Raw genomic sequence first — 25,113 nt, 5'->3', positions numbered from 1 at the left:
ATCCTCGCCAACCTCTGTTGTTGCCCGAGTTGCTAATGTGAGCCATTCTGCCAGGTGTCAGGTGGTATCTCATGGTGGCTTTGATTTGTGTTTCCCTGATGATGAGTGAGGTTGAGCATCTTTTCATGTGTCTCTTGGCCATCTGGATGTCTTCCTTGGAGAAGTGTCTATTCATGTCTCTTGCCCATTTCTTCCCTGGATTATTTGTTTTTTGGGTGTTGAGTTTGATTTGTTTATCCTCTTGTGGATACTAACCCTTTACCACATATGTCATTTGCAAATATCTCCTCCCATTCCATCAGTTGCCTTTTAGTTTTGTTGAGAGTTTCCTTCTCTGTGCAGAAGCTTTTTATCTCGATGAGGTCCCAGTAGTTCATTTTTGCTTCTGTTTCCCTTGCCTCTAGAGGCAATAGTTACTTTTTGTTAAAATACTGTTTTAAGAAAGTGTTGTAGCCAGTGATGGATCATTCTTGATAAGCTTCTTGCTTAATAATCGGACAGAAAAATTTGGTCAGTTTATGGGCTCCAGGTGAATTTTGAATGGCCGGCGATGAGCTCACTGACAGGGACGCGCTTCTCGTGGGACGCACCGCTGCCCACGATGTGCGGACCGTGGCCAACCTGCCGATCCCCAGGCCCCACGTGCCTAGATGGGAAGGTGTTTGGGGGACCTCTAGGACCTGGATTCCCTCATTTGGATGGAGACTGTGGCTGGTGGTATCAAATCATCACCCACTCCAGTCTACAGCCCATCTACACCCACACGGGGATGGAGACTATGGACGACGGGAGTGAAGTGTCACTGACTCCAGTCTGCAGCCTGTCTGTACTTGAGCAGTCACTTGCCAGATGCTGGTTTTGCCCACGTGTTGTGACGTTTTTCTTAAGCCCCATTGCTCTTCCTGCCCGTCTGTGCTGCTCCTGTATCAGTGGGTCAGCGACGGTGGGGATGTGCCCGCAGCAGGTGCCCTCGGACCCTGGGACAGCTGTCTGTGGTTGAGTATAGAATGCAGCAGGAAAGAGCCCTGCTCAACTCTGATCTTTCTGGTGGCTTTTTCCTATGAGAGCCCAGCTCTCCAGACAGAGTCAGCTGTCTCTGCTGCAATTCCAGCCCCAGGGGGCATTGCATTGAGGGGTTTCCGGAGACCCCAAACAACGTCCTGGGCACAGGCAAGTGTTTCTCAGGGAGAGGCTCCTCTGAACACCCACCAAATTTCCCTTTGAAGGGACGGTGCTGCCTGGCTGGGGGCGGGCCCGCAAGCCCGTCTTCCCAGCTTTTACTGCATTAGAGACATGAGTAAGTGTGTCTAACTTGTCTTCCGTAACTTTTGGCTTTTACAGCAACCTGTCTTCAGATCATAGCTACTTTCCTTTCTGCCCTGTGCAGTGTGCCTGGAACTTTCCACGTCCCCCTAACCTGTGGCACTGCTGCCTGACAGGTGGTTTTGTGCTCTGTTTACACTGGATTCTGGGACTGCGGTGGGAAGGACGTGGAGGCCACGTGGGTGCCAGTGAGGGGCCTGGCCTCCTGGGCCCTGGCCAGTCCCCAGGCCGCTGGGCCAGCTGCTGCTCAGAGGCTACCAGGCCAGCTGCTGAAAATGAACAACGGGGGGACTTTGCCTAAAGATCTGAATGCCTTCCGTGGGCCGTGCTGCCTTGCCCCCAGGCCCTGCGGGTTCCACGCCACCCAGCCTGCCCCTGCACGGGGCCCTGACCGTCGGTCCTTCTCCCCAAGTCCATGGTCTCTCACAGACTTCAGGTGTGATTATTTTCTGGGCAGATAGAAGCCATTTGCAGATTATCTGAGTAATTAGCGGATGGTCACCCACATGGAATCTGAAACTGGGAAGTGAAGTGTGTTTTCTCTTGCTAAGATGCTCTCATCTGGCCATCCCAGGGTCCCCTTCAGTTATGTGAAACAGGAGAAATCCTTGACATTTTGTACTTAAAATATGTGCATTATTTCATGGCTTTGAATGTGTTTCCGTACGTTCAAAGTCGACAGAATAAAATCGCACATCTGGATAGGCGAACCCTTTCTAGTTTATTTTTTTATTTCTAACCTCACTTTGAACTCTCTTGATTTTCATTTTCTCTCATGTTCCTTCAAGTAAGGAGTACCCTCTGGAGAGTTCTCCGCCAACCAGACTCCACAAGCAGCGTGTCCTTGCCCACGGGCGAGCCGCCGTGCTCTGTGTCCAGTTCTCCGGTACGCCGAGTCCGGGGGCCGCCTTCACCGCGTGTGGGAGGGTCTCTTCCCTGCCGCTGCTTCCCTGGAAACGGAGTTCAAAGTCTTGGTTACTTGAAGTTGTCTGGCGTGCCGGGGTCCGGACGAAAGCCAGCGGCACCTGGAATGGGGGCGGTGGCCCTTGTGCCGGCCGCTGCTGGGGTGCAGGAGCCTTGGGTAGGGGCTCCCCCCGCTCCCTCCGCCGGCTCCTCTTGGGGGGCAGGGGCGGATGACCTCGGGGTCCCACGTCAGCTCCCTCCCTCCCTCCCCGATGGAGCCTCTCCGACCCCGCGGGTGCTTGTCTCTCAGGCACAGGCACAGGCAGCGCCCCTTCCAGACTGATCCTCCAGACCCTCAGCGTTTTTCCTGAGCAGGTTTGCAGAAGTGGGGAGCTGCTCTCGCCCAGGCGGCTCTCCTCTTTGAGGCCTTTTTTCAGAAGCACATGTCGTTTCCGGATTTACGTGGAGTCAGTCAGGGTGGGGAGAAGGCTTGTGTCTGGGGGCCAGGACCCGCCCCACCCGCCTCCACGACTGTTCCACCAGCCGTGCCCCTCAGGACTTTAATTCATTCCCACAGCTTATCGTTACTCACAGCTGTTTTTATATAATTCCAGCCAAAGCATATTTTGAATAATTTTGGGAAATTAGGTAACGTACTCTCAGTAGTCAAGTATCTTTGTGATCTTCAACGGGCTTGCTTGTGATTATATGATTCTATGAGACGATTAGAAATAAGGTAGGAGCCTCGGGTTTGAAAATTACAGGTGGGGGGGGGGTTCTGTAATTTAGTTCTGTACTGTTTTAGGGATCTGTTTAAATAAGACTGCTTAGCTGAATAACGTGTGTCTGAAAAAATCTGTTGATGGGAGGCAGGGCGCCCTGGGGATTAGGGTACTTTGGGTTCAGGTCCCAGCGCTGACTCTTGACTAGCCCTGCAGCCTGGGTGTGCCGCCTCAGCTCCTGCCTCTCGGGCTCTCTCTGAAGGAAGCCGGGGGGACGTCACCTGGTGGGCCCTCAAAGGGTGCTGGTGGCTGTTGAGCAGATGTTGTTTGCTGTAGATTCTCTCGCTACCTGGGAAACCCAGCCTCAAGCTAGCTACCAGTTCTGTTCTGTTCCCCTGTTGTGAGCGCGCCTCCGGTGAGCTGTGACTTTATAGGCACTTCTCTTACTCTTTTTATGCAGGAGATGGGCGGTGGCTGGCCTGTGGCTTAGCCAACCACTTGTCGCTGGTCTTCCGTGCTGATCTTACTGGGACACCTGCTGTCTTCTCAGGTACAGTGTGTGGGCTCCTTTGGTCCTGGGTGTCGGTTGCCACGTGCCCTTCCAATCCCTTCAAGATCAGAACAGAATAGAACTGAGGCCCTCGTGGAGGTTTAGCAAACTAGATCGGCTCCACCACGCTGGGGGGAGGGTGTGGCCGGGGCAGCGGGCACTTCTGGCACAGGTGCCCCGAGGCCAGAGAACAAAGCTTTTGCAAAGGTCCAGGGGAGGGAGTACAGTCAGATCTCACGGACGTGTGACCGAAGCACGTTCGGAAGGTCAGGAGGGCTTGTACACAGACATTTTATAAACATAATGAGGCAAGTAGACTCGAAGTGAGGGCAGTGGTGTGGGAAGTCTCACTGTTTTAGTTTCCTGATAGGTTCCTGGTCCTGGAGCCCTGAGCTACCCCCCCACGCTTGCTTGGGCTCCTGGAGCCGCTCACTTTAAGACTCACACTCAATACATGTTTTAGCAACAACAAAAACCCAAAAAGCAAATGCTGTCAGTCCAAGTGTTTCTGTGATGTAGATGGATGGGGTGCAGGCGTGGGGGGGGGGCACGGGTGTGGTGGTGGGGACGGGGGTGCAGGCAAGGGTACGGGGGGACACAGGTATGGTGCAGGTGTGATGGGGGCAGTGGGGTGCAGGTGTGGTGGCGGGGGGACGGGCGTGCAGGCGGGAGTACGGGGGGGCACAGGTGTGGGGGGACGGGGGGTGCAGGCGGGAAGCAGAGGGGCACAGGTATGGTGCAGGTGTGGTGGCACAGGTGTGGTGGGGCCGAGGGGGTGCAGGCAAGGGTATGGGGGACACAGGTATGGTGCAGGTGTGGTGGGGGGGCAGTGGGGTGCCGGTGTGGTGGGGGGATGGGGGCAGCGGCAGGGGGCAGGGCGGCGCAGGTATGGTGCAGGTGTGGTGGCGGGGGTGGGGGCAAGGTGCAGGGGTGTGGGGGGGGGCAGGTGCATGTTCCGCAGCATCCTGCGGACTCAGGCTACCTCATCCTGGCAGCAAGGAGGAGGGGCCCCTGTGGAAGGTGCTCATCATCCCCTGCGCGTCCTGTGGCTCCTTCCTGGCTCAAAACCGTCATCCTGAATGTTCTCGTTAAGTCACCTTCCGTGTTCTGGTCAACAATTGTTATAAGTAGCAATTATGTTGGACGTGGACATTTCTCTATATTTTATTGCAGGAATAGGGCTTGTGGCTGAATTAAGATAATGCAGTAGATTTTTTTTTTTTAATATTTATTTATTTTTGAGACAGGGAGAGAGAGCATGAACGGGGGAGGGTCAGACAGAGAGGGAGACACAGAATCTGAAACAGGCTCCAGGCTCTGAGCTGTCAGCACAGAGCCCGATGCGGGGCTCGAACTCATGGACCGCGAGATCATGACCTGAGCTGAAGTCGGACGCTTAACCGACTGAGCCACCCGGGCGCCCCAATGCAGTAGATATTTGAACTCACCTATTTGTGTTTTGGGGAAGAGTCATTCTTACCCAACTGTTCTTACCCTACCTGTTCTAGGACATCGTTCCACCTTATGCAGCTGGTTTAATAGTCCTGTAATTCAGCTTTGAAAGTATGAATGCTTTTTCAACACTTACTGTGGGAAGCAGGAAAATGGACGCTTTTACCGCCATCATCATCTAAGACAGAGATATAAATCTGGGTACTTTGTTGTGGGTAGAATCGGACGCTGAATTAGAATTCCCTTTGCAGCACTTGGAGTGGATTCCCAGAGGGCACAGCTGGGTGTGCCTCCTGGTCTGAAAACCAGTGTTCATGATGGCGTTCATTTAATGAGGGTGCCCACGTTTGTGCTGTAGAATTTAGGACACTTTCTGTCCCACCTTGTGCAGCACCAGCCTTGGAACTTCTGCCCCTCGTCAGCAAGTGCTGGGCACAGAGCAGACGGGGGGGACGTGCCCGAGGCTGAGGGGTGTTAAGAGTGAGAGTCTGGGGCCAGCCACTTCACGAGATTAGATTTAATTAAGACTTTATTAAATGTTACAGAATTGCATAAAAACGTGTTCTTAAAAAAGGTGGAATGAGGCTCAGAACCTCTCGCCTCCTGGTGTGAAGTTCCCTGTCCCCTGGAGCTCCGGCCACGCCATTGGTGTCCACGTTCCTTTTCTGTGGTGTGGGGGTCACACACCCCGGGTGTGGCCGTGGCCCCAGGAAAGGAGAGGACTCAGATGTGTTTTGTGCCCTGTTCGTTCGATTTCTGAGGCCTATGTCCGCAGCACGCACAACACGGGCATCCGCCATCCAGGTCCGCGTGGTTCAGTGAGAGGGCCGCGTGTGCAGCACAGAACTGAGCACAGGCCAGCCTGCGTCCTTCACGGGCACACTGAGCAGCCAGAGCCGGGGTCCCAGCGCCAGGCCTTGAGGTCACAGCTGCTTGTGTGCAGGGTGGAGCTTGGAGGAGAAGGTCCCATGGCGGTTCTGGTTGTTCTCATTTGGGGTCAGAGAGGTCTGTCCCTCCCCTCTGAGCTGACGCCCCGGGTGGGCTCCTAAGGGCCGCAGCGACACTGGGGGACCAGCGGAGGGCGTCCCTTTAGTGTCTGCTTTGGGAGTGCTTCTGCCTTCTCTGGTGACTCGGTTGGCCTTGTCTGGGTGCCCAGGCTTGGCACAGCAGTTAGCGGTGGGCGGGGTGGGAGGGACGCAAGGACAGGAGGAGGATGTCCCCACGCTGCAGTGGGTTATCACTTAATTGGGAAGAATGACACCCAGCGAGATGCAACCTGCGGCTTCGGCCTCATTCCCTGGGGGAGGCGGTGGGGGAGGGGCCCTGAGACACTTCAGTGAACCCTCCCGGGCGCCCTCTCCGGGGGCGGTTACAAGCCTCCTTCCCCTGGAGGCGCCAGCCTTGCTCCGTGGCCCAGCAGCGGTGATGACGCCCCTTACGGGGCCTCGGTGCTTCTGCTGAAACTGCCACAAGCCCCCACCAGGGGGCAGCAGCGCCACTGCAGGTGAAATTCTGGTTGGACGGGCCGGTTTCAGAACTGCAGTCCCTGCTCTTTATAAACCTTTCCTGCTTCCCCATCTTTCTCCTGTTGCTTTTCCGGCGAGTGTGATGTGATCCTGCAGTTCATGGTCTCATCTTTGGTGGTCTGGCCGCAGCAGGAACGTCTGCACGGTGCCGGGGGCTGCATCCGCGTTCAGGCAGGTGGGCACCGCGGCCGAGCCAGGTCCCGGATGCGGTGCTCACCTGGGGTCCCTCCCCACAGTCCTGGCTGGATGTGGGGATGTGGTGCCTGCGCAGGAAGGCAGCCTTGTGCGGCGCGGGGGCCACTGGGCCTGCCACGTGGGTCCAGCCTCCCCGGTACTGCCCACCCTCTCCGTTCCCGCTTCTGAAAGCCCACGGTTTTCATTTCTGAAACCGCACACGCCCCGTCACTGCCTTGTCCCTGCCTTTCCTTGGGCTCCTCCCCCTGTCAGAGCAGCAGGTGGCCGCAGGGTCAGACTGGCTTTAAGATACCTCCCCGGGGTGACGACCTTTCTAAGTGGTCACCCATGGCCTTGCTCTGTGGCCCAGCAGCGGTGGTGATTCCCCCTTACAGGGCCTTGGTCCTTCTGCTGAAACTCCCACAAGCCCCCACTAGAGGGCAGCAGGTGAGCAGCAGCCCAAAGGGAGGAGCAGGGCCGGCGGCCAGGGTGGGGTCCAGGGACCGAGTCCATCCTCTGTGGTCAGCTCAGAGCTGGGGCGCACGGTCGGCCTATCCCACTGACCACGTGTGTGACTGGGGGAGACGCCCCGTGGGTGCCCCAGCCCTGCACCGGGGTGCATGTCCGTCAAGGGGAAGGTGCCGCAGAGACCGCCCGATGCATGTAAACGCAGAGGTCCGGCCTTCCCGTTGCCCGACGTGAGGATGGGGCCACCAGAGCGCGCGTCTTGGCTGTTTGCCGCCTCCGCGGCGGTGGTGGTGACACAAGTCAAGGGGTCACAGTGGCCCAAAGAACAGACTGCACTTGTCATTTTAGAACTTGTCTCTAGGGGTTTTGGTAAGAAGTGAGAAGCAGGTAACTGCTGTTTCTTGACCACTTTTCTTTCTTTTCAACTGTGTGTGTGGCTCCTCTCTGTGCAGCACATTCGACAAACTGTTGGGGGACGGCCTGTCTACCGACCGGCGGCCAGCAAGGGCCTAACAAATACTCACACGGTACCTGACTGTGGACAGTAAATCCTCATAACCGTTCCCTTCAGTATTGAAAGACCAACAGTTCCTTGAGATGTGTTATCATGAAGTCCATGGATTTTTTTTCTTTCTTTTAATATTTTTTTAACGTTTATTTATTTTTGAGAGAGAGAGACAGAGTGCGAGTAGGGGAGGGGCAGAGAGAGGGGGAGACACAGAACGGGAAGCAGGCTCCAGGCTCTGAGCTGTCAGCACAGAGCCGGACACGGGGCTCGAACTCACGAGCTGTGAGATCGTGACCTGAGCCGAAGTTGGACGCTTCACTGACTGAGCCTCCCAGGCACCCCTGGAGTCCACAGATTTCTATACATTTTATAAGTTTCTGCATTTTGTTTCTTCTTTAAAGACACAAATGCACACATAATCTGGGGCTTTAGTTTTCAAATATAACTTCTGAAATTGCTCCATCAATAACCATGTCAAGTCTTTAAGCGAGGCAGAAGTCACCTTCTCGGTCTTTGGTTTCACTGGTGTCACCGTGGCTTGGGAAGGCCTCTGGCCTGGCTGGTGGTTCCTAGAAGCTGCACTCGGCTGTGCCGCGTGAAGGTTCCAGGCGCCCCGTCTGTCTCCCTCCCATTAGGTCACGACGGGGCAGTGAGCACCGTGTGCCGGAGTCATGACGGCCGGTGGCTGCTGTCCACTTCCCTGGATGGGACGCCGAGGGTGTGGTCGCTGCGTAGGGCGGAGCTCGTGCTGTGTGTGGTGAGGGACTTCACAGTGACCACGCAGTGTCACAGGCTCACAGCGCCTTCTCGGGGCCCCAGGCTCTTGCCCTAACTGGGAGGCTGAGGCCAGGGTAAGCCGGAGATGCATCAGAACCGACGGCGGCTGCTGATGAAGTGTTTCCTTAAATGTGTGCGTGTGAATATTTACCCACACAGCTGCGTGTGAGCCTTTTAATGTGCTTGGAGGTGACCGTCTGGAGACAGTGGGTGAGGCACGAAGGGAAGGTGGGATCATCTCACGGCCAGGATGGGAAAGGGGGGTAGTCAGAAGAGGAGCCCACAAACTGCAAATTGTCAGAGATGTGGCTCTCTTATTCCCGTGAGTCTTGTTGTAAAGGGGGGTCGAGCCCTAGGACAATGAGCCGGGAGGGGAGGCGCGTCAGACCTGGGGCCCTGAGTCGAGAGGTTTGGCAGCAGGTTCAAGGGGACGCACTTGCTTTAGGGCCGTGACGCTGCTGTCTCGGACGTTCTGAGATACAGGCTGAGAGCAGAACCCTCAGACTCCTCGTGGTGAGAATTTTGTCTCTACTGAAATCCTTGCCACTCCACGTGTTCACTGCCAAGTGTCAGTCTTCCTTTAAAGTCTAAGTGGCCAGAATTCCAAACACGTACTACTTGGAACATCTTTTAGGAGTAGTCAGGGAGAGGGAACAAAATCGTAAACCGGTTCTAACACAATCTGTCTGTACATTTAGGGTAGATGTTTGGGGTTGACACGAAGACTGTCCTGTTTCGAGCAGCGGAGTTTCTTGCTAACGTCTGTTGTGTTGGCAGTAACTACCGATCTGCGTTATAGGGCAGAGACCTGTTCCCGAAGCCCATCCAGTCCGCCCAGTTTTACTACCTAGACGCTTTTATATTGTGTTCTTCTGGCCCTGAACTTCAGCTCCTGAAGTGTCACATTGACACGAGCAAGGATGAGATAAGAAGGTACGTAGCCTCCTCTTTTATATTTTCTCTCTGTATTGGGGGGCGCTGTGTTTCAGGGCTGACCTTATGAAACAAGAGTGTTTCCATTTGAATGTTACGTACAGCGTAATCACAGCCTGGCCAGCTGCTGCCAGGAGCCGGGTGAGCCGTCTCTCCCTGCCCGGGGCCGCGGTGCGGGGCTTCGGAAGGTGGCGTTCCCGCCTTGATCGACGTTGTGTGGGACGATGACTACTGTGTTTATGGTGAAGTTAAAGATGAAACGTTTCCTACACACGCACACACACACACGTGCTGAATATACCAAATGCCTGTTTACCTCCCTTTGGCAAATATTAACACTTTTTTTGTTTGTTTCCAAAGTTTTTAAAGAAATGAAAAATTACAGGGATAAATAGAGGGCTGCCTTTCCAGACCTTTCCTGCCCCTCTTTCCTCTGCCCCCCCCCCCTTTTTTTTTTCTTACCAGGGTGAGGGTAGCTGCCATCAGCCCAGTACAAAACTACCAGTACCATTGACCGTATTTCCTTGTGCTGCACTTCCGTCCCTGACCTTGATTTTACAGGCCCCTCCGACCTCCCCTCTGCCAGCCCCCAGTTCTGTACGTATGAATCTGTTTGTGTTTCGTCGTTGCTTGTTTTTAGATTCCACTTGTAAGTGCGGTCGTACGGTGTCTGTTTTTTCGGACTTACTTCACTGAGCACAGTACCCTCTGGGTCCATCCTTGCTGCAGATTCAAGATCTTAATCTTTCTTGTGTCTGAGTAATATTCCATTTGTGTGTGTGTGTCTCTGTAGGTCTCTCCCTCTGTGTGTGTGTGTGTCTCTCCCTGTGTGTGTGTCTTGTATGTGTGTCTGTCTATCTCACTGTGTGTGTGTGTGTGTGTGTGTGTGTTGTGTGTGTGTGCGCACGCACCGCGTCCTCTCCGTCCATCAGTCAGTGGACACTGGGGCTGCTCCTGTGCTGTGGCTGTTGTGACTTCCCTCTTGCTGAGACCCTGGTGTGTTTGCTTCCCATCCGTGGTTCTAGGTTTGCTGTATCTCTAGGTTTCCACGCGGTTTTATTGAGTCTTTAAACGCAGCACGCCTTTCATAATAATCAAATTTACGCCTGTGAGATTCCGCCGCGCTCACGAACGGAACTTTGGTCCGTTTGCGCGCCGTTGTGAGATTCTATCCGGTAGGAACGTGCCGCACGTCCTCCCCCATCCTCTGGTTGACCGATGCCTGCTTCTTCCGACTTGTCGTTCTCACCGGTGCCTTAGGGCCGGATTGCGGGGTGCCTGCCTGAAAGTGGGGCTGTGGGGGCGCGTAGGGTGTCTTCAGACCCGCCTCCTGGGTGCCCGGCAGCAAGCTGTATGTGGCACGCACGGTGAGGGCAGGCCGTGTTGTCCTCCGGAGGCTGTCCGTCCTGCCCTCCTTCCTGTAACTCAGCGCCTGACGACGGCTCTCCCGGCACGTCCCGAGCCGCCCGGAGGCGGGAGGTCCACGGGGTGGAGGACCCCCCCCGAGAAGCGCCCAGTGCCCTCAGTGTGTGCTGGTTCCCTTCTGTCGCTTCTCGCTTTATGCCCTGAAGGTGGCTGCCGTAGCTCCAGGCATCACATTCATATTTCTTACGTGGCAAGATGAAGGGGGAGACTATGCTGAAGCCTGCAGGCCGCAGGCCCCTGGGCGCGTGGCAGGACTGTCAGAATCTGTAAACGAGGTTCCCTTATACGGCACATGTGGGAAGTTGCCCCTGCATCGGCTCACCTGTGCTCTTGCTTTGGAGCATGTGGGTTTGAATGAGCTAGTGTGAGCTCGGGGTCTGGCTTGCGAGTCGCTGTGGGATCTGTTTCGTCCCCGTTGTGCCCATTGGGAGACCCATGGGTAAGTTTTCAGCTTAGCGGCCTCACCGGATAGCTTTTTTTTTTTTTTTTTTTTTAACATTTATTTATTTTTGAGAGACAGAGACAGAGTACTAGTCAAGGAGGGATAGAGAGAGAGGGAGACACAGAATCCGAAGCAGGTTCCAGGCTCCAAGCTCCGGATAGCTTTTTAATTGTGGACGGAGGGATCCGCATAGCACACGGCCCCAGATCTCAGCTGGAAGATCGGCCCACTTCTAGGTCGGGCCGGGACACGGGTGCCGAGGCCAGGATGGGTGTGGGTCAGGTGTGATGGATCCATGAGGCCGCTCCTGCGGCTGGACAGACGGCACAGAGTGCCCTGGGCTTCCGGTCGCGTTACCCCTGCGGCCTTCCCCACGCGCACTCTGCCTGGCACACACTCACCCTCAGCCCGTCCCCGGAGACCCCCTGCGGGCCACCCGGCCTCGCTGCCCAGGGGCCTCAGCCTGCGGTGCTGGGTTGACGACAGGGCCGGCTGCCGGCCCCTCCCCCAGCCGTGTGCAGTGTTGCAAGGAGGAAGCCGCGACACAGGGAAGTCCCCGCTGGAAGTAGGAAGGCGGGGGACGGGTGAGTCGCGTGTCAAGCGACGTCCGTCGGGACCCAGCAGAGGTCCTGCCTGCCCTGGGTGGATTCCCCGGGAGGACCTCCCTCGTCTGTGTGTCCGGCTTCGGGCCCCCCCCGTCCGTCGCGGGTGCTCATGCTCCATGGGTCCTCTGGGCTGCCGTGCGGCACCGCGCGCCGGCTGGTCTGAGTGACGTGCTCTCCGCCGGTGAGGGTCTGGGGCGAGCTACGAGGATCCGAAGGCTTGCTGGCTGTCGCGAGCCCAGCGTTTCCGTGTCGTCTTGGTTCTGATGATACAGGTCCCGGGAAAGAGGTACTGGGCTGGCTTCCAGTCCAGCGGCCAGAGCCAGGGCGTGGAGGCGATTCCTCCTCGCACACCCTGGCCCGGCACGCGCTTATGTGGCCCAAGCCTCCGGTGGGTGGTGGTGTGCAGCCAGGGGAAGCCTCCCCCTGCTCTGTCTGGGGAGGGGCCCCGTGGCAGCTGCTGGAGAAGCGCCTGTCCCCAGGCCCGTCGCTCAGGCTGCAGCGTCTTCCCCACGTGTCCCGGCGTCAGCTGGAGGTGGTGACTCTGAAACGGCCGAGGCTTTGCATGATGGGATTCTGAACCTTGCACAGGCTGCAGGCGTGAGCGCCTCTCAGCAGGACTGTCTATTGTTCCGGAAGGCCGCCGGCCGGCCCCTCGGTGCACACTTGTTCTTGTCTGGGAGCAGAGACGGAAATGCTGTGCGCCCAGCGGCACGTCCCCCCCCCCCCCCCCCCCCCGCCCTTCCTCTCCCTCTGAGCCTGAGGGGGTGCGTGGCCCGCGAAGCCACGGGAATGCAGTGCCCAAACGGGGAGTCCCCATGCACCCCCACTCCCCGTGATTTCAGCCGTGTGTGTCCTCTCTTTGCTTGCACCCTCTGTTCTTTCTGAACAGCGTCGCCTGGCCTGTGCTGTCCACAGACGGAGCAGCCGCTCTCTGTCCCGTTAACCACCTGCTGTGCGGTCCAGCGCGGGTTTTCAGCGGGGAGGCACAGTAATTTATGGGGTCTGTGCGCTGGCACTGAGCCTTACTGCCGACCTCCTGTGACTCCACTCCATTTGTCCCTCGAGCCCCACAACCCTGTCCCCAGGACCTGTTCTCTGGGTGCCCGTCTCTGTGCCCACCCTGATGTCATGGCCCCAGGCCCCCCGCCCAGCCTTTACGGACCCGTGGAAGGAGCAGGCTAACGGCCTGTTTCACCCTCCACCTCAGCCGCCACCCCATATCTCCCTCCACCCTCCCCACCCCTTTGCCCATCACCCACCTGAACCTGCTTGTGCCAGTTCTTACCCAATTGGGCCGACCCGCCACCTCCCCTGGGCCCTCCTGGGCCATCCCGCCGTCTCCCCAGGGCCAGCCATGCCCTCCCTGGGTTAGGGCCACTTCCTGAGATTGCCAGCAGGTTCCCTTCCTGTACAGAATTATTGTTAGGAATTGTCGAGGCTGTGTGTTTGTTAAGCCAATGTTAGCTGCTTATGTTACCCTTTAAAAGATACTAAGAACGTATGTGTAAATGGAAATACAGATAATTCATAACTGGCTGGATGTCTCCTTAAGTGTATGTAATTATTTTAGAATTAGGAGAAAAGTTTGCTTTTTTGTAGACAGGAATGAATTATTTGGGGCTTTATATAGTGATATTTCTTCATGAAGTTTTCCTAAATGAAAAGTTAGGGTTTCCTAAAGGAAAATTAAGGTAGCTGATTTATTCCTTCGATGTTATGAAATATAATTAAGTGGTATGAAAACTTTCTTCATTTTCAATTTTTAAAAAGTTTATATATTTATTTTGAGAGGGGAAGAGAGGGCACAAGCAGGGGAGGGGCAGAGAGAGAAGGAGAGAGAGAATCCCAAGCAGGCTCCACACTGTCAGCACAGAGCCCGATGCGGGGCTCGAACCCACAAACGTGACATCATGACCTGACTGAAATGAAGAGTCGGACGCTTGACCGACTGAGCCCCCCAGGAGCCCCGGATTCGGTTTTTAAAGGTGGGACGCTTCACGGTAGTGGAGGGGAACCTAAAGATCGACTGCGTTTATTTTTCTTCCAGGTACAAACAAAAGAGCAGGTGCAGGCCCGTTTTCAGGCTCCCCACAGCTGGCCCAACAGAGATCACCGGCCTGTCTGCCGTGAACGACTTTTATTCCTGTATCCTGCCTCCGCTCTTGGCGTGTTCACATCCCAAGCGCCATCCTCCCGACAGGCGTCTGCTGAGGGTCCCGGCTCCAGCCCGAGGCTCCGGGGGCCCATGGCTTCTGCACTGACTGTGTGCGTAGTGGTTCGTCTGAGTGGCGAAAGGGGCTTCAGAGGAAAATTAGCAGCGGACGCAACAGCATGTGACGTACAGCCGGGTGATCTAACCTGGTTTTCCTGACCTGCCGGCAGTTTATGGAATAATAACGTAGTAGTTTGGCACTTTTTAAAAATGAAACGGTATGCCTGCTGTAGACACCCTTTGATTACTTGGGGTTTGCCCCATCTCTGCGGAGCAGGCGAGAGTTACAGCATTAACTGTAGAACATGAAATTGAGGCCAAAAGTTTATTTTATTTTTTATTGTTTATTCACTTTTGAGAGACCGAGTATGAGTGGGGGAGGGGCAGAGAGAGAGGGAGACACAGAATCCAAAGCAGCTCCAGGCTCTGAGCCGTCAGCACAGAGCCCGATGCGGGGCTCGAACTCACGAACCGCGAGATCATGACCTGAGCTGAAGTCGATGCTTAACCGACTGAGCCACCCAGGAACTCCTGTTTTTTGAGTTTTTATAGCTAGCATCATCCCTTTTAATTAAAAAGCATTGCTTTTGATTTATTTAGAAGGAGAGCTCTGACCTTTAGGAATTCTTAGAAAATTTTCATTTATTCAAAGGTCTAAGTTACATTCTTCTGAATGTAATGGGCTGTGGTGGGGGGGGGAGATAGGGGATGGGGGGCAGGGCTGTGACCACGTCTCTGTGGAGCTTCCGAAAGTCACAGCCAGTCACCCTCTGTGTCTCCTGGTGTCTCCAGAGGTGGTACCAGAATGAATAGTCCTGTTCACTCCCCAAGGTGGGTTATTGAGAGGAGTTCCCTAACTGTCACACAGACCTGGTGCTCACCGCGGGCCGGGACAAGACCGTGGAGGTGTTCGACCTCAATGCGGGTCGCAGTGCAGCCGTGATAGCGGAAGCCCATTCACGGCCTGTGCACCAAATCTGTCAGAATAAGGTGAGTTTTGACGGTATGCGTCGTGTGTCGAGTGTTGCGTTCAGAGTATTTAACGGGTACAAAGTATGGTGCAGTTTTGTACCAGTTTGCTGCGAAACTCAATGCTCGTTTTTAATCATTACATTTTCCGAGCCTTGACGTTTGACCTTAGAAGATATTTTACTATCATGTTGAACGTGAATTTTTGTACTTCTGTCTTTATTTTATGGGCCCATTTTTCAACTTTACTGTGATACATTACCTCTTAAAACTTGATGGAGAGTTTGGGTGTTTCAGGCACCCACAGGGTTGAGTGATGGTCACATAGGTCCTGCAGCGACGTGAAGCAGCCTTCAGGGCCAGTAGTTTCTCTTTTTAGGACGCAGCTACTCTGTGTTAGAGACGTAGCTTAGGACTACCTACAGCTGAGGGCTACAGACCTGAGATTGGAGGGGGTGCCGTGTTGATGAATTCATTGTCTCATAGTTTAGTTTAAAAGACATTTTGCTACCCAAAAGTACATCTAAGAGATTTATGAGAAAAACTTTGGTTTTTAAGACTCATCTACAATTTTGATTTTTGATATATTTTGAATGCGTTCCAAATGAAGGGTTTAATTTATAATGCCTTCTGAAATATGCATTATGATTTCAAGAGTATTATTGCTTAAAAAATTTTTTTTTAGTGTTAGCATTTATTTTTGAGAAAGAGAGAGAGAGCAAGTGCACAAGCCGGGGAGGGGCAGAGAGAGAGGGAGACACAGAATCCGAAGCAGGCACCAGGCTCTGGGCTGTCAGCACAGAGCCTGACACGGGGCTCGAACCCACTAACCGTGAGCTCACGACCTGAGCCGAAGTCGGATGCTTAACTGACTGAGCCACCCAGGCGTCTTAAGAGTGTTATTGTGTTTAAGTGAAGTCTTACTGGATTGGTTAAAAAGTCTCTGTTATCTATAATTTCAACACATTATTCCAGGTTTCCTTTACATTTCTGTTTAATGGGGCAGGTGTGGTCTGATACTCTGCGAAGTTTTCTAGCTGGTTTGCCTGGGAAAGGGCACCAATTCTGGAGCGCGGACTTGCACCCTCCTGAGGCAGACGCTGTCCTTCTGGATAAACGGGTGCAGGAGCTGTTGGGTCCAGAGTCAGACTTTGTCCACATGTAGGCAGACCTGTGGCTCCTGTGGGTGGTCCCCGAGAGCTGTCAGTCTTCATGGCTCCGTAGGCGTGGCCGAGGGGTGTCAGTGAGCCTGGGTCAAAGTCAGAGCGTTGGGATGGGAACAGGGAGATGCCGGGGGAGGAGGGCGGCAGACCTGAGAGATGTGACATTGTCACTTGCTCCCATTTTGTGGGCATCCTTGGTCTTGCGGGGAGGCCCTTTGAAGGCTCAGACGGGCATCTCATCTCCAAGGTCTTTGCAACACTGCGCCCTTGGAGGTTAATCATTTTGTACATTTCGCATTTTGGCAGGAGAAGGTTTTTCCCATTTGCAGACACCATGGGTGGAAAACACCAGCTTGAAGAAAGGTGTTGAGGAGAGGAGTAGTATTTATGTACTTTTTCCTGTATTTGTAAGGACTCTTATGTAAAAACAGAACAAAGACAATTTAAACACTGGGCGGTAGGTCTCCCAGACGAACGAAGCAATTCTTTTGAAGAATTTTGTAACATTTTATGAGGTGACTAAAATAGCAGACTTTAAAAACATACCGCATGTGAGTCATAGCAGCTCTGTGTGGGACGATATCCCGTGTCTTCTGGGAAGGCTGCGAGGGAAGGGGGTCAGCTCGTTAATGGCAGGAGTGGGCAGGACCACCTTGTCATCATGGAGCTTCTGTTGCTAATTTCACAGTAAGATCTGTCAAGATTGGGTTTAAGATTGATTATTAAACCTTACGAATTTCTGGACCTTTAAATGAATTTGATAATGGAGCCACATTTAAAATGATTGTTAACCTAATATCTGTCTTATTTTTTAGGCATTATGATATATTTATTTTTATTTTATTTTTTTTAATGTTTATTTTTGAGAGAGAGAGAGAGACAGAGTACGAGTGGGAGAGGGGCAGAGAGAGAGAGAAGGAGGGAGGGAGACAGAGAATCGGAAGCAGGATCCAGGCTCTGAGCTGTCAGCACAGAGCCTGACGTGGGGCTCGAACCCACAAATTGTGAGATCATGACCTGAGCCGAAGTCAGATGCTTATCCAACTGAGCCACTCAGGCGCCCCAGTGATTTCTTTTAAATTCGGGTGCAACTCAGTGAGGTGTTGATGGGCGACATTTTGATGTCAAATTTTGGAGGATAATTGTGACTTGTTGAAGTTGTTGAGTAGAACTTTCAGGCAAAGGCCTTGGACTTTCAGTGCAGACGGTCACCTTTGTGGCACCCAGAACAATCCTCTTGCTTAGAATCTGCTCACTCAGTACTTGCCAATTTGAATCACAGCTAACTGTTAACCAGCAGAAGCAGTTCCTTATTTAGGAAATGACACACAAATGCAGGGGGCAGTGGGCTTCTTAAACAGACCCACCAGCACATAGGTTTTGGGGTTAAGTTTTGACAAATAGCCTTGAAAAATGTTTAAGGTATTATTCTCTAAATGCAATCTATAAAATTTACCTAAATATAAAAATTTCCAACATTCATGTCTCTCTCTTGAAATGTTATAAAGTTAGATATTTGGTCAGTTTTTCTAGAATTTCTGTGGGTCCTTAGTTAATACAATAGGTGAGAATTGACTAATTTTACCCAATATTTCCATTCTTGAGTTAGAATGTTTCAGTAAGATAAATGTGAATTTCATGTGTGATGTTCTTTTATGTTGTAATTGTTGCATTTCAAATATTTCTCACCATTTCTCACACTTGTTACTTTTTGTGTCTGATATGAATTAATAGAAAAAGATTTTTTCACTTAATTTTTGAGCTTATTCCACATGATTCTTATTAGAGGAAGTTGTTTCAGAGCCAGTCACCCCACCACCAGCACCGTCACCGCCGTCGTCACTGATGGCGTTTTGGGCTGATGGGGGGTTCGTAGCCGATGGCCAGGAAAGAGAGACAGGCCCCGCTGTCACCACTGTCATCATCACTATCACAGTATCATTTTTTGCTTATGGAAAGTGGTTTGTCAACATTTCCCTTGTGAGGCTCTATTTTCTTTTCCTTTTACTTGTTCTGTTCTTTATTTCTTTCTGGGGTTTATCACAGAGCCATGAAGACTTCACCTACATGAAACTTGTGTATCAGAGCTCAGTCTGATATTTTTTTTCCCCATCTGGTTCCAAATTTGTTTTTAAATGGTTTCAGCTGATTAAATTGGAAGTGCAAGATACAATTTTGGGCTTTTAAATACTTTTTACTTATAAAAAATAAAGCCCTAGCTTTAAAATAATGGTAAAGACAGTTTTTTTTTAAGCTTAACTGATTTTTCTCATAGGAGATGAGAGATGTGACTGCAGTGATGGGGGCAGGTTTTGTGTCCCTGGAGACTAGAGAAGGCTGCGTTTGCCTGGGACCGTGTGGTGTCTCATGTTGTCAGGTAGAAGTCGATTCTATGAGGGGTTTGAGGCTACAGAGAATAGAGAGGTTGCCCGAGTCCATGCAGTTGTGAGTCTGGGCTGAAAGCCGGGCTCCTGTAGACGGACTCCTGCACGTGAGCCGTGGACGTGGGCCGATGTGCAGTGTCCCTGTGAGTGTGCCCCGTGCTGTGTGTCGCGGAGGCCGCGCGTGAGAGAGTGACTTCCGAGAGAATCTGCACGCAGACTCCGCTGCTCTCCTGCGTCATCCCATCCGGTGGCCTCAGGTGTTGGCGTGGACCTCCCGGTCTCAGGCTGGGCCCAGGCCCTTTCGTTGTTCCATAGGCGGCTTCTGTGGGACGCCTTGAGGCCCGGTGACTTTTGGCTCTGTAGGGGGCACTCGCCAGGACAGGAGGCAAATCCCAGACGTTTCCCTGTTGCGCACGTAGAGGCGCACATGCCGTAGCTGGTGTGTGCTGAGCTCCCCCACGTCCGCACGTCACGTTCTTGGGCGTGAACTCAGCCCTTCCGGGACCCTGACTCCTAGACGTGGAAACGGAGACCCGCAGCCCGGTTCCAGAGACGCACCGGCACCGAGTGTGCCCCCGGCAGGCCGTCTGGCCGCGGAGCTCGTGGCGCAAAGCCCCGCGGGAGGCCGTTGTCTGGGAGCCTCCCTGCTGGCTTCTCTGCATCCAGGCTCGGGGCTCCCCCCACCCCGATGAGGAGCCTCATGAGCACAGTGGTGATGCTGTCACTCCACACGTGCAGCACTTACCACTGCGGGGTCTTGGGGGGTGGCCGAGACCAGATGCCCCGGCACCTGCCCCTTTGTCCCCAGCACTCCTGTGGCCTGGACTGTGTGAGGGCTTGCATGCACGCACGTGTATGTGTAGGTGTGTGAGCACCTGTGTGTCCGTGTCCGTGTGTCTGTATGTGTGCGTGTGTGTACGTGTATGTCTTAACCTATTAACTCATTCATTTAATGTTTATTTGTTGATTTTTGAGGGGGGGAGGGAGGGGCAGAGAGAGAGGGAGACAGAATCCCGAGCGGACTCCACACTGCCAGCACAGAGCCCGATGTGGAGCTTGATCTCACGAACCCTGGGATCGCGACCTGAGCCCAAATCAAGAGTCGGATCCTCAACTGACGGAGCCACCCAGGCGCCCTCAGCTAATTCATGTAAACGTGTCTCTGAGCAAGTCTGCACCTGGCCTGTGCTGAGCGCTGGGACATGTGCGTGAAGGGGAGAGCGGTGGCCTCACACTTGAGGACTTTGTATCCTTACAAAAGAAGTGGGTTCACACGACGTCGGATACCCTGTGCCAAGCCTCCTCTGGGGCTCCTCTCCGAGGAGGTGATGTGGGCAGCGGGCACGTGAGGTGGGTGAGGGGCCAGGTATGTATCGGGAGGGCAGCGTTCAGGGAACGGGCACCACTCATGCTCCAGCCCATGTGGTGGTGAAGCCAAGAGTGGGCGTCGGGCTGCAGAACCTCTGACTGGGGGCAGGCTTGTTGGCCCTGGTAAGAATCTGGGTTTATTTATTTTATGTATTTTAATTTTTTTAAACTTTCTATAATTTATTTATTTTTTATAATTTATATCCAAGTTGCACATTGTGCAACATGATTTCAGGAGTAGATTCCTTAAGCCCCTTACCCGTTTAGCCCATACCCCCTCCCAAACCCCTCCAGCAACCCTCTGTTCTCTATATTTTAAGAGTCTCTTGTGTTTTGTCCCCCTCCCTGTTTTTATATTATTTTTGCTTCCCTTCCCTTATGTTCATCTGTTTGGATCTTAAAGTCCTTATGTGAGTGAAGTCGTATGATATTTGTCTTTCTCTGACTAATTTCACTTAGCACAATACCCTCCAGTTCCATCCATGTAGTTGCAAATGGCAAGATTTCATTTTTTTTTTTTTTGATTGCTGAGTAATACTCCACTGTATATATGAACCACATCTTCTTTATCCATTCATCCATCAGTGGACATTTGGGCTCTCTCCATACTTTGGCTATCGTTGATAGTGCTGCTATAAACACTGGGGTGCATATGCCCCTTCAGAACGGCACACCTGTATCCCGTGGATAAATGCCTCGTAGTGCCATTGCTGGGTCGTAGGGTAGTTGTATTTTTAATTGTTTGAGGAACCTCCACACTGTTTTCCAGAGTGGCTGCACCAGCTTGCGTTCCCACCAGCACTGCAAGAGATCCTCTTTTCTCCGCATCCTCACCAACATTTGTTGTTGCCTGAATTGTTAATGTTAGCCATTCTGACAAGGGTAAGGTGGTATCTCATGGTGGTTTTGATTTGTATTTTCCTAATTTTTTGTGTTGGTTAGCCATCTGGATATCTTCTTTGGAGAAGTGTCTATTCGTGTCTGTTGCCCATTTCTTCACTGGATTATTTGGTTTTTGGGCGTTGAGTTTGGTTAAGTTCTCTATAGATTTTGGGTACTAACCCTTTATCTGATATGTTGTTTGCAAGTATCTTCTCCCCTTCTGTTGGTTGCCTTTTAGTTTTGTTGATTGTTCCCTTCAGCGTGCAGAAGCTTTTTATCTTGATGAGGTCCCAATAGTTCATTTTTGCTTTTGTTCCCCTTGCCTCCAGACATGTGTTGAGTAAGAAGTTGCTATGGCCGAGGTGAAAGAGGTTTTTGCCTGCTTTCTTCTCTAGGATTTTGATGGCTTCCAGTCTTACGTTTAGGTCTTTCATCCATGTTGAGTTTATTTTTGTGTCTGGTGTAAGAAAGTGGTCCAGGTTCATTCTTCTGCATGTCGCTGTCCAGTTTTCCCAGTACCATTTGCTGAAGAGACTGTCTTTATTCCGTTGGATACTCTTTCCTGCTTTGTCGAAGATTAGTTGGCCATACGTGTGTGGGTCCATTTCTGGGTTCTCTATTCTGTTCCATTGATCTGAGTGTCTGTTCTTGTGCCAGTACCATACTGTCTTGATGATTACAGCTTTGTAATACAGCTTGAAGTCCGGAATTGTGATGCCTCCAGCTTTGGTTTTCAAGATTGCTTTGGCTATTTGGGGTCTTTTCTGATTCCATACAAATTTTAGGATTGTTTGTTCTAGCTCTGTGAAGAATGCTAGTGTTATTTTGATAGGTATTGCCTTGAATATGTAGATTGCTTTGGGGAGTATTGACATTTTAACAATATTTGTTCTTCCTATCTAGGAGCATGGAATCTTTTTCCATTTTTTTGTGTCTTCTTCAATTTTTTTCATAAGCTTTCTATAGTTTTCAGTGTATAGATTTTTCACCTCTTTGGTTAGATTTATTCCTAGATATTTTATGGTTTTTGGTGCAGTTGTAAATGGGATCGATTCCTTGATTTCTCTTTCTATTGCCTCATTGATGGTGTATGGGAGTGCAACCGATTTCTGTACATTGATTTTATATCCTGCACCTTTGCTGAATTCGTGGATCAGTTCTAGAAGTTTTTTGGTGGAATCTTGGGTTTTCCATAGAGAGTGTCATGTCATCTATGAAGAGTGAAAGTTTGACCTCCTCCTGGCTGATTTGGATGCCTTTTATTTCTTTGTGTTGTCTGATTGTTGAGGCACAGACTTCCAATACCATGCTGAACAATAGTGCGCTCCGTGCGCCGCTCGGCAGGGGTGACTGGCCCCCCCGCAGGCGCGGTTCTGCTGTGTCAGCTCCCGCCGGCCAGGAGGCAGGCTGGACAGGGAAGGGGGCACGTGCTCGCGGGCAGCAGCCCCAGCCAGTCGGGGCCCCCTGCGGGGCCTCGCTCGGCTCAGGGGTAACGGCGCCGCCGGCCGCCGGTGTTCCTGGCCTCGCAGGCGCGGCCGTGTCCCCGTGTACCGCCTGCTCCTGCGGCCGCGAGCGGCTTCGTGGCGGGGCCTCCGGCTGCGCTCTGTGGCTGGCTCCGATACCCTCCGCGCTTCTGTCTGCGGCCGCCGCCCCCACGGTGGGCTCGGGGGTGGGACCCGGAGAGGCCGGCTAGGGCGGTCCGGGTGGGACACGGTGGCCGTCCCGCTGGCCGCGCTCCGTGGCTCAGCCTGGCTTCAGGGAGTGGGCCCAGGCTGGCGGCCGTGTCCCGATGGACTCCCGGGTCTCTGTGACGGTGTCTGCGTCTAGGTGGCACCCAGACGGAGGACTACGAATCTTCGCCCCGGAGACATCCGGGAAGACCGTGTGGCCGCCGGCGGCCGGCGCAGAACCTTGTGAAGATCCGGCTTCCCTGCCCCTTGGGTGACAGCGTGACCGTTCCGTGTGTCCCTCTCTCGTCAAGGCCTCTTTTTGTTACCAGTTACAGTGCACGTGCTTTGGGACACTGTGTCAAGTTTCTTCCCCGTTGAGTAGCTGCGTGTGCGGTGACCGAGTGTTCCCCAAACCGACATGGTCTTTCAGTGACTGTGATATTTTGGGGATCATTGTGGTGTGCTCTTGGATGAGAGGTGTGAGGGAAAATAGTCCCGAGGTTTCTAGTGGGAACACCACTGGTTTTACTTCCTGAGAATAACCTTCTGAATGGTGTATGATGGGAGGGGAGTGGGATGGAAGGCTCCAGAGGCTCCCAGCGTTTTAGGAGCTTGTTTCCTTAAACTTCTGTGGAATTTTTGTTCAGTTACACCACATACATCAAAGTGTTCCAACTAGCTGCAGCCATATGGGAGCTGCTACCCAGGAACCGTCACGGAACAAGTCCCAATTTAGGAGAAGCACAAATGCCAAGCGGCCCAAATGTCGTATTTCCAGGAAAGTGTAAAACAGATCTTTGCTAATTTCTTTTAAGCTTAGGACCCGCAGAGCTACATGCGTCACACATCAGTAATGCCCTTTTGCAAGCATCCCAGTGCACGGTCCCAAGAATGGCCCCTGCGGTCGCTGGACAAGTTTATCACATTGACAAGAGTACCGTATGCATCAAAAAGCAAGGGCCACAGTCTCCTCTCTTTAAATTGTGTTATATCATTAAGTAGCTTATTTTTGCAATGAAAACACATAAATCTTTTATGGCTTATTGATCACTTTAAAAATCATAGCGAGTGCTTTTTTCCCATATATATATCAAACACTTGACTATTACTTTTGTTTCTGTGCCTGCATTAGATATGTGCATTTTTTTGATGTAAATACATAACGCTAGACAGCTAATTTGAATTGGAAAATTAAATATGTAAAGCTTTAACTAGTTTTCTAACGAAAACATATTACCACCCAGAAAACTTTAGTTTCTCAGAAATAATGGTCACTAGGGGTGCCTGGGTGGCTCAGTCGGTTAAGTAGCTGACTTCAGCTCAGGTCATGATCTTGTGGCCCTTGAGTTCGAGCCCCGTGTCGGGTTCTGTGCTGTTGTGACAGCTCAGAGCCTGGAGCCTGCTTTGGATTCTGTGTCTCCCTCTTTCTCTGCCCCTCTTCTGTTCACGCTCTCTCTCTCAAAAAATAAATAAGTGTGGAAAAAAATTAAGAAGTAATGGTCACTAAAATCCATATAATTGCCTTAAAATATATTGCTTTATCTTTAGATCTTGTAGTTTTATTTTTTTTAAAGAAATGAAATGCTTATGGATAGACGTTTCTGCTCTTTCTGTCTCCTCCTTTGATAACCACGACTGAATTTGGTGTGGATCTTTCGCAAGTATGTGTTCAGAAATATGTCCTGTGTTGTGTGGTACATTGTTCTCTTACATACTAGCAGCAAAGTACATATCTTTGCTGCCTGATTTTAATTCCCATTATAGGTATGAATTTCATCCATTTCTGTGAATTTATGATGTACACATTTAAGCCTACAAATTTCCCCTCAATACTGCGTAAGCTGCAGTTTCCAGGTTTTAGCATGTGGTATTTATTATTTAGCAGTAAATATTTTCTAATGTCCATTATGATTTTTTTAACCTAGGCTTTATTTAGATGTGCTTTTAGATTTCCACATATATAAGCTTGTTTTCAGGAATCTTCTTGTTACTGATTTCTAGTTTTATGGCATTGTATTCAGAGCACACGCTCTATGTAACAGAGTCTCTTCTGTCTGGTAAGATTTTTGTACTTACTGAGAATCTGACTCTCTGGTTGGTTTTTATAGGTGTGTGTGTGTGGAACGAATAAGCCCTTGGAACATGTTTGCATAGATATCTATTGGCCCAACATTATTAATTATATTCAAATTATTCAAGATTTACTAATTTTTTTGTACTCTTGGTTTTTTTTATTTTTATTTTTTTAATTTTTTTTTTTTTCAACGTTTATTTATTTTTGGGACAGAGAGAGACAGAGCATGAACGGGGGAGGGACAGAGAGAGAGGGAGACACAGAATCGGAAACAGGCTCCAGGCTCTGAGCCATCAGCCCAGAGCCTGACGCGGGGCTCGAACTCACGGACCGCGAGATCGTGACCTGGCTGAAGTCGGACGCTTAACCGACTGCGCCACCCAGGCGCCCCACTCTTGGTTTTTTTTAAAGTAGAGAAATGTAATTAAGATCTTTGTCTGTCTGACTGTAGTCTTGTCACTTTCTTCTTGTAATTGTATTAATTTTAGCTTTATGTATTTACAGGCTATATTATTGGGTATATTTTCGTCAGACTTCTTATATTTTATGGTATTTATAAACTGTTTTTAATTAGGTCTTATTT

The 25,113-nt window shown here is 51.7% G+C and overlaps 1 protein-coding gene across 2 annotated transcripts in view; it reads left to right on the top strand.

The window, feature by feature from the left end:
- Window positions 1-25,113, top strand: part of WDR27 (WD repeat domain 27) — a 159,126-nt gene that overhangs the window by 41,597 nt on the left and 92,416 nt on the right. For both annotated transcript variants that reach the window (XM_078447592.2, XM_078447593.2), the window contains exons 16-21: window positions 2,112-2,209; window positions 3,409-3,498; window positions 8,262-8,383; window positions 9,203-9,336; window positions 13,856-13,953; window positions 14,889-15,010. In XM_078447592.2, coding sequence (XP_078303718.2) covers window positions 2,112-2,209; window positions 3,409-3,498; window positions 8,262-8,383; window positions 9,203-9,336; window positions 13,856-13,953; window positions 14,889-15,010 — 664 coding nt within the window. The remainder of the gene's footprint in view (window positions 1-2,111; window positions 2,210-3,408; window positions 3,499-8,261; window positions 8,384-9,202; window positions 9,337-13,855; window positions 13,954-14,888; window positions 15,011-25,113) is intronic.

Source organism: Panthera onca, chromosome B2 (genome assembly GCF_046562875.1).
Source record: "Panthera onca isolate mPanOnc1 chromosome B2, mPanOnc1 haplotype 2, whole genome shotgun sequence".
Taxonomy (NCBI): Eukaryota; Metazoa; Chordata; class Mammalia; order Carnivora; family Felidae; genus Panthera; species Panthera onca.
The sequence above is the reverse complement of the archived record's forward strand: the minus strand, read 5'-3'. Positions and strand labels throughout refer to the sequence as shown.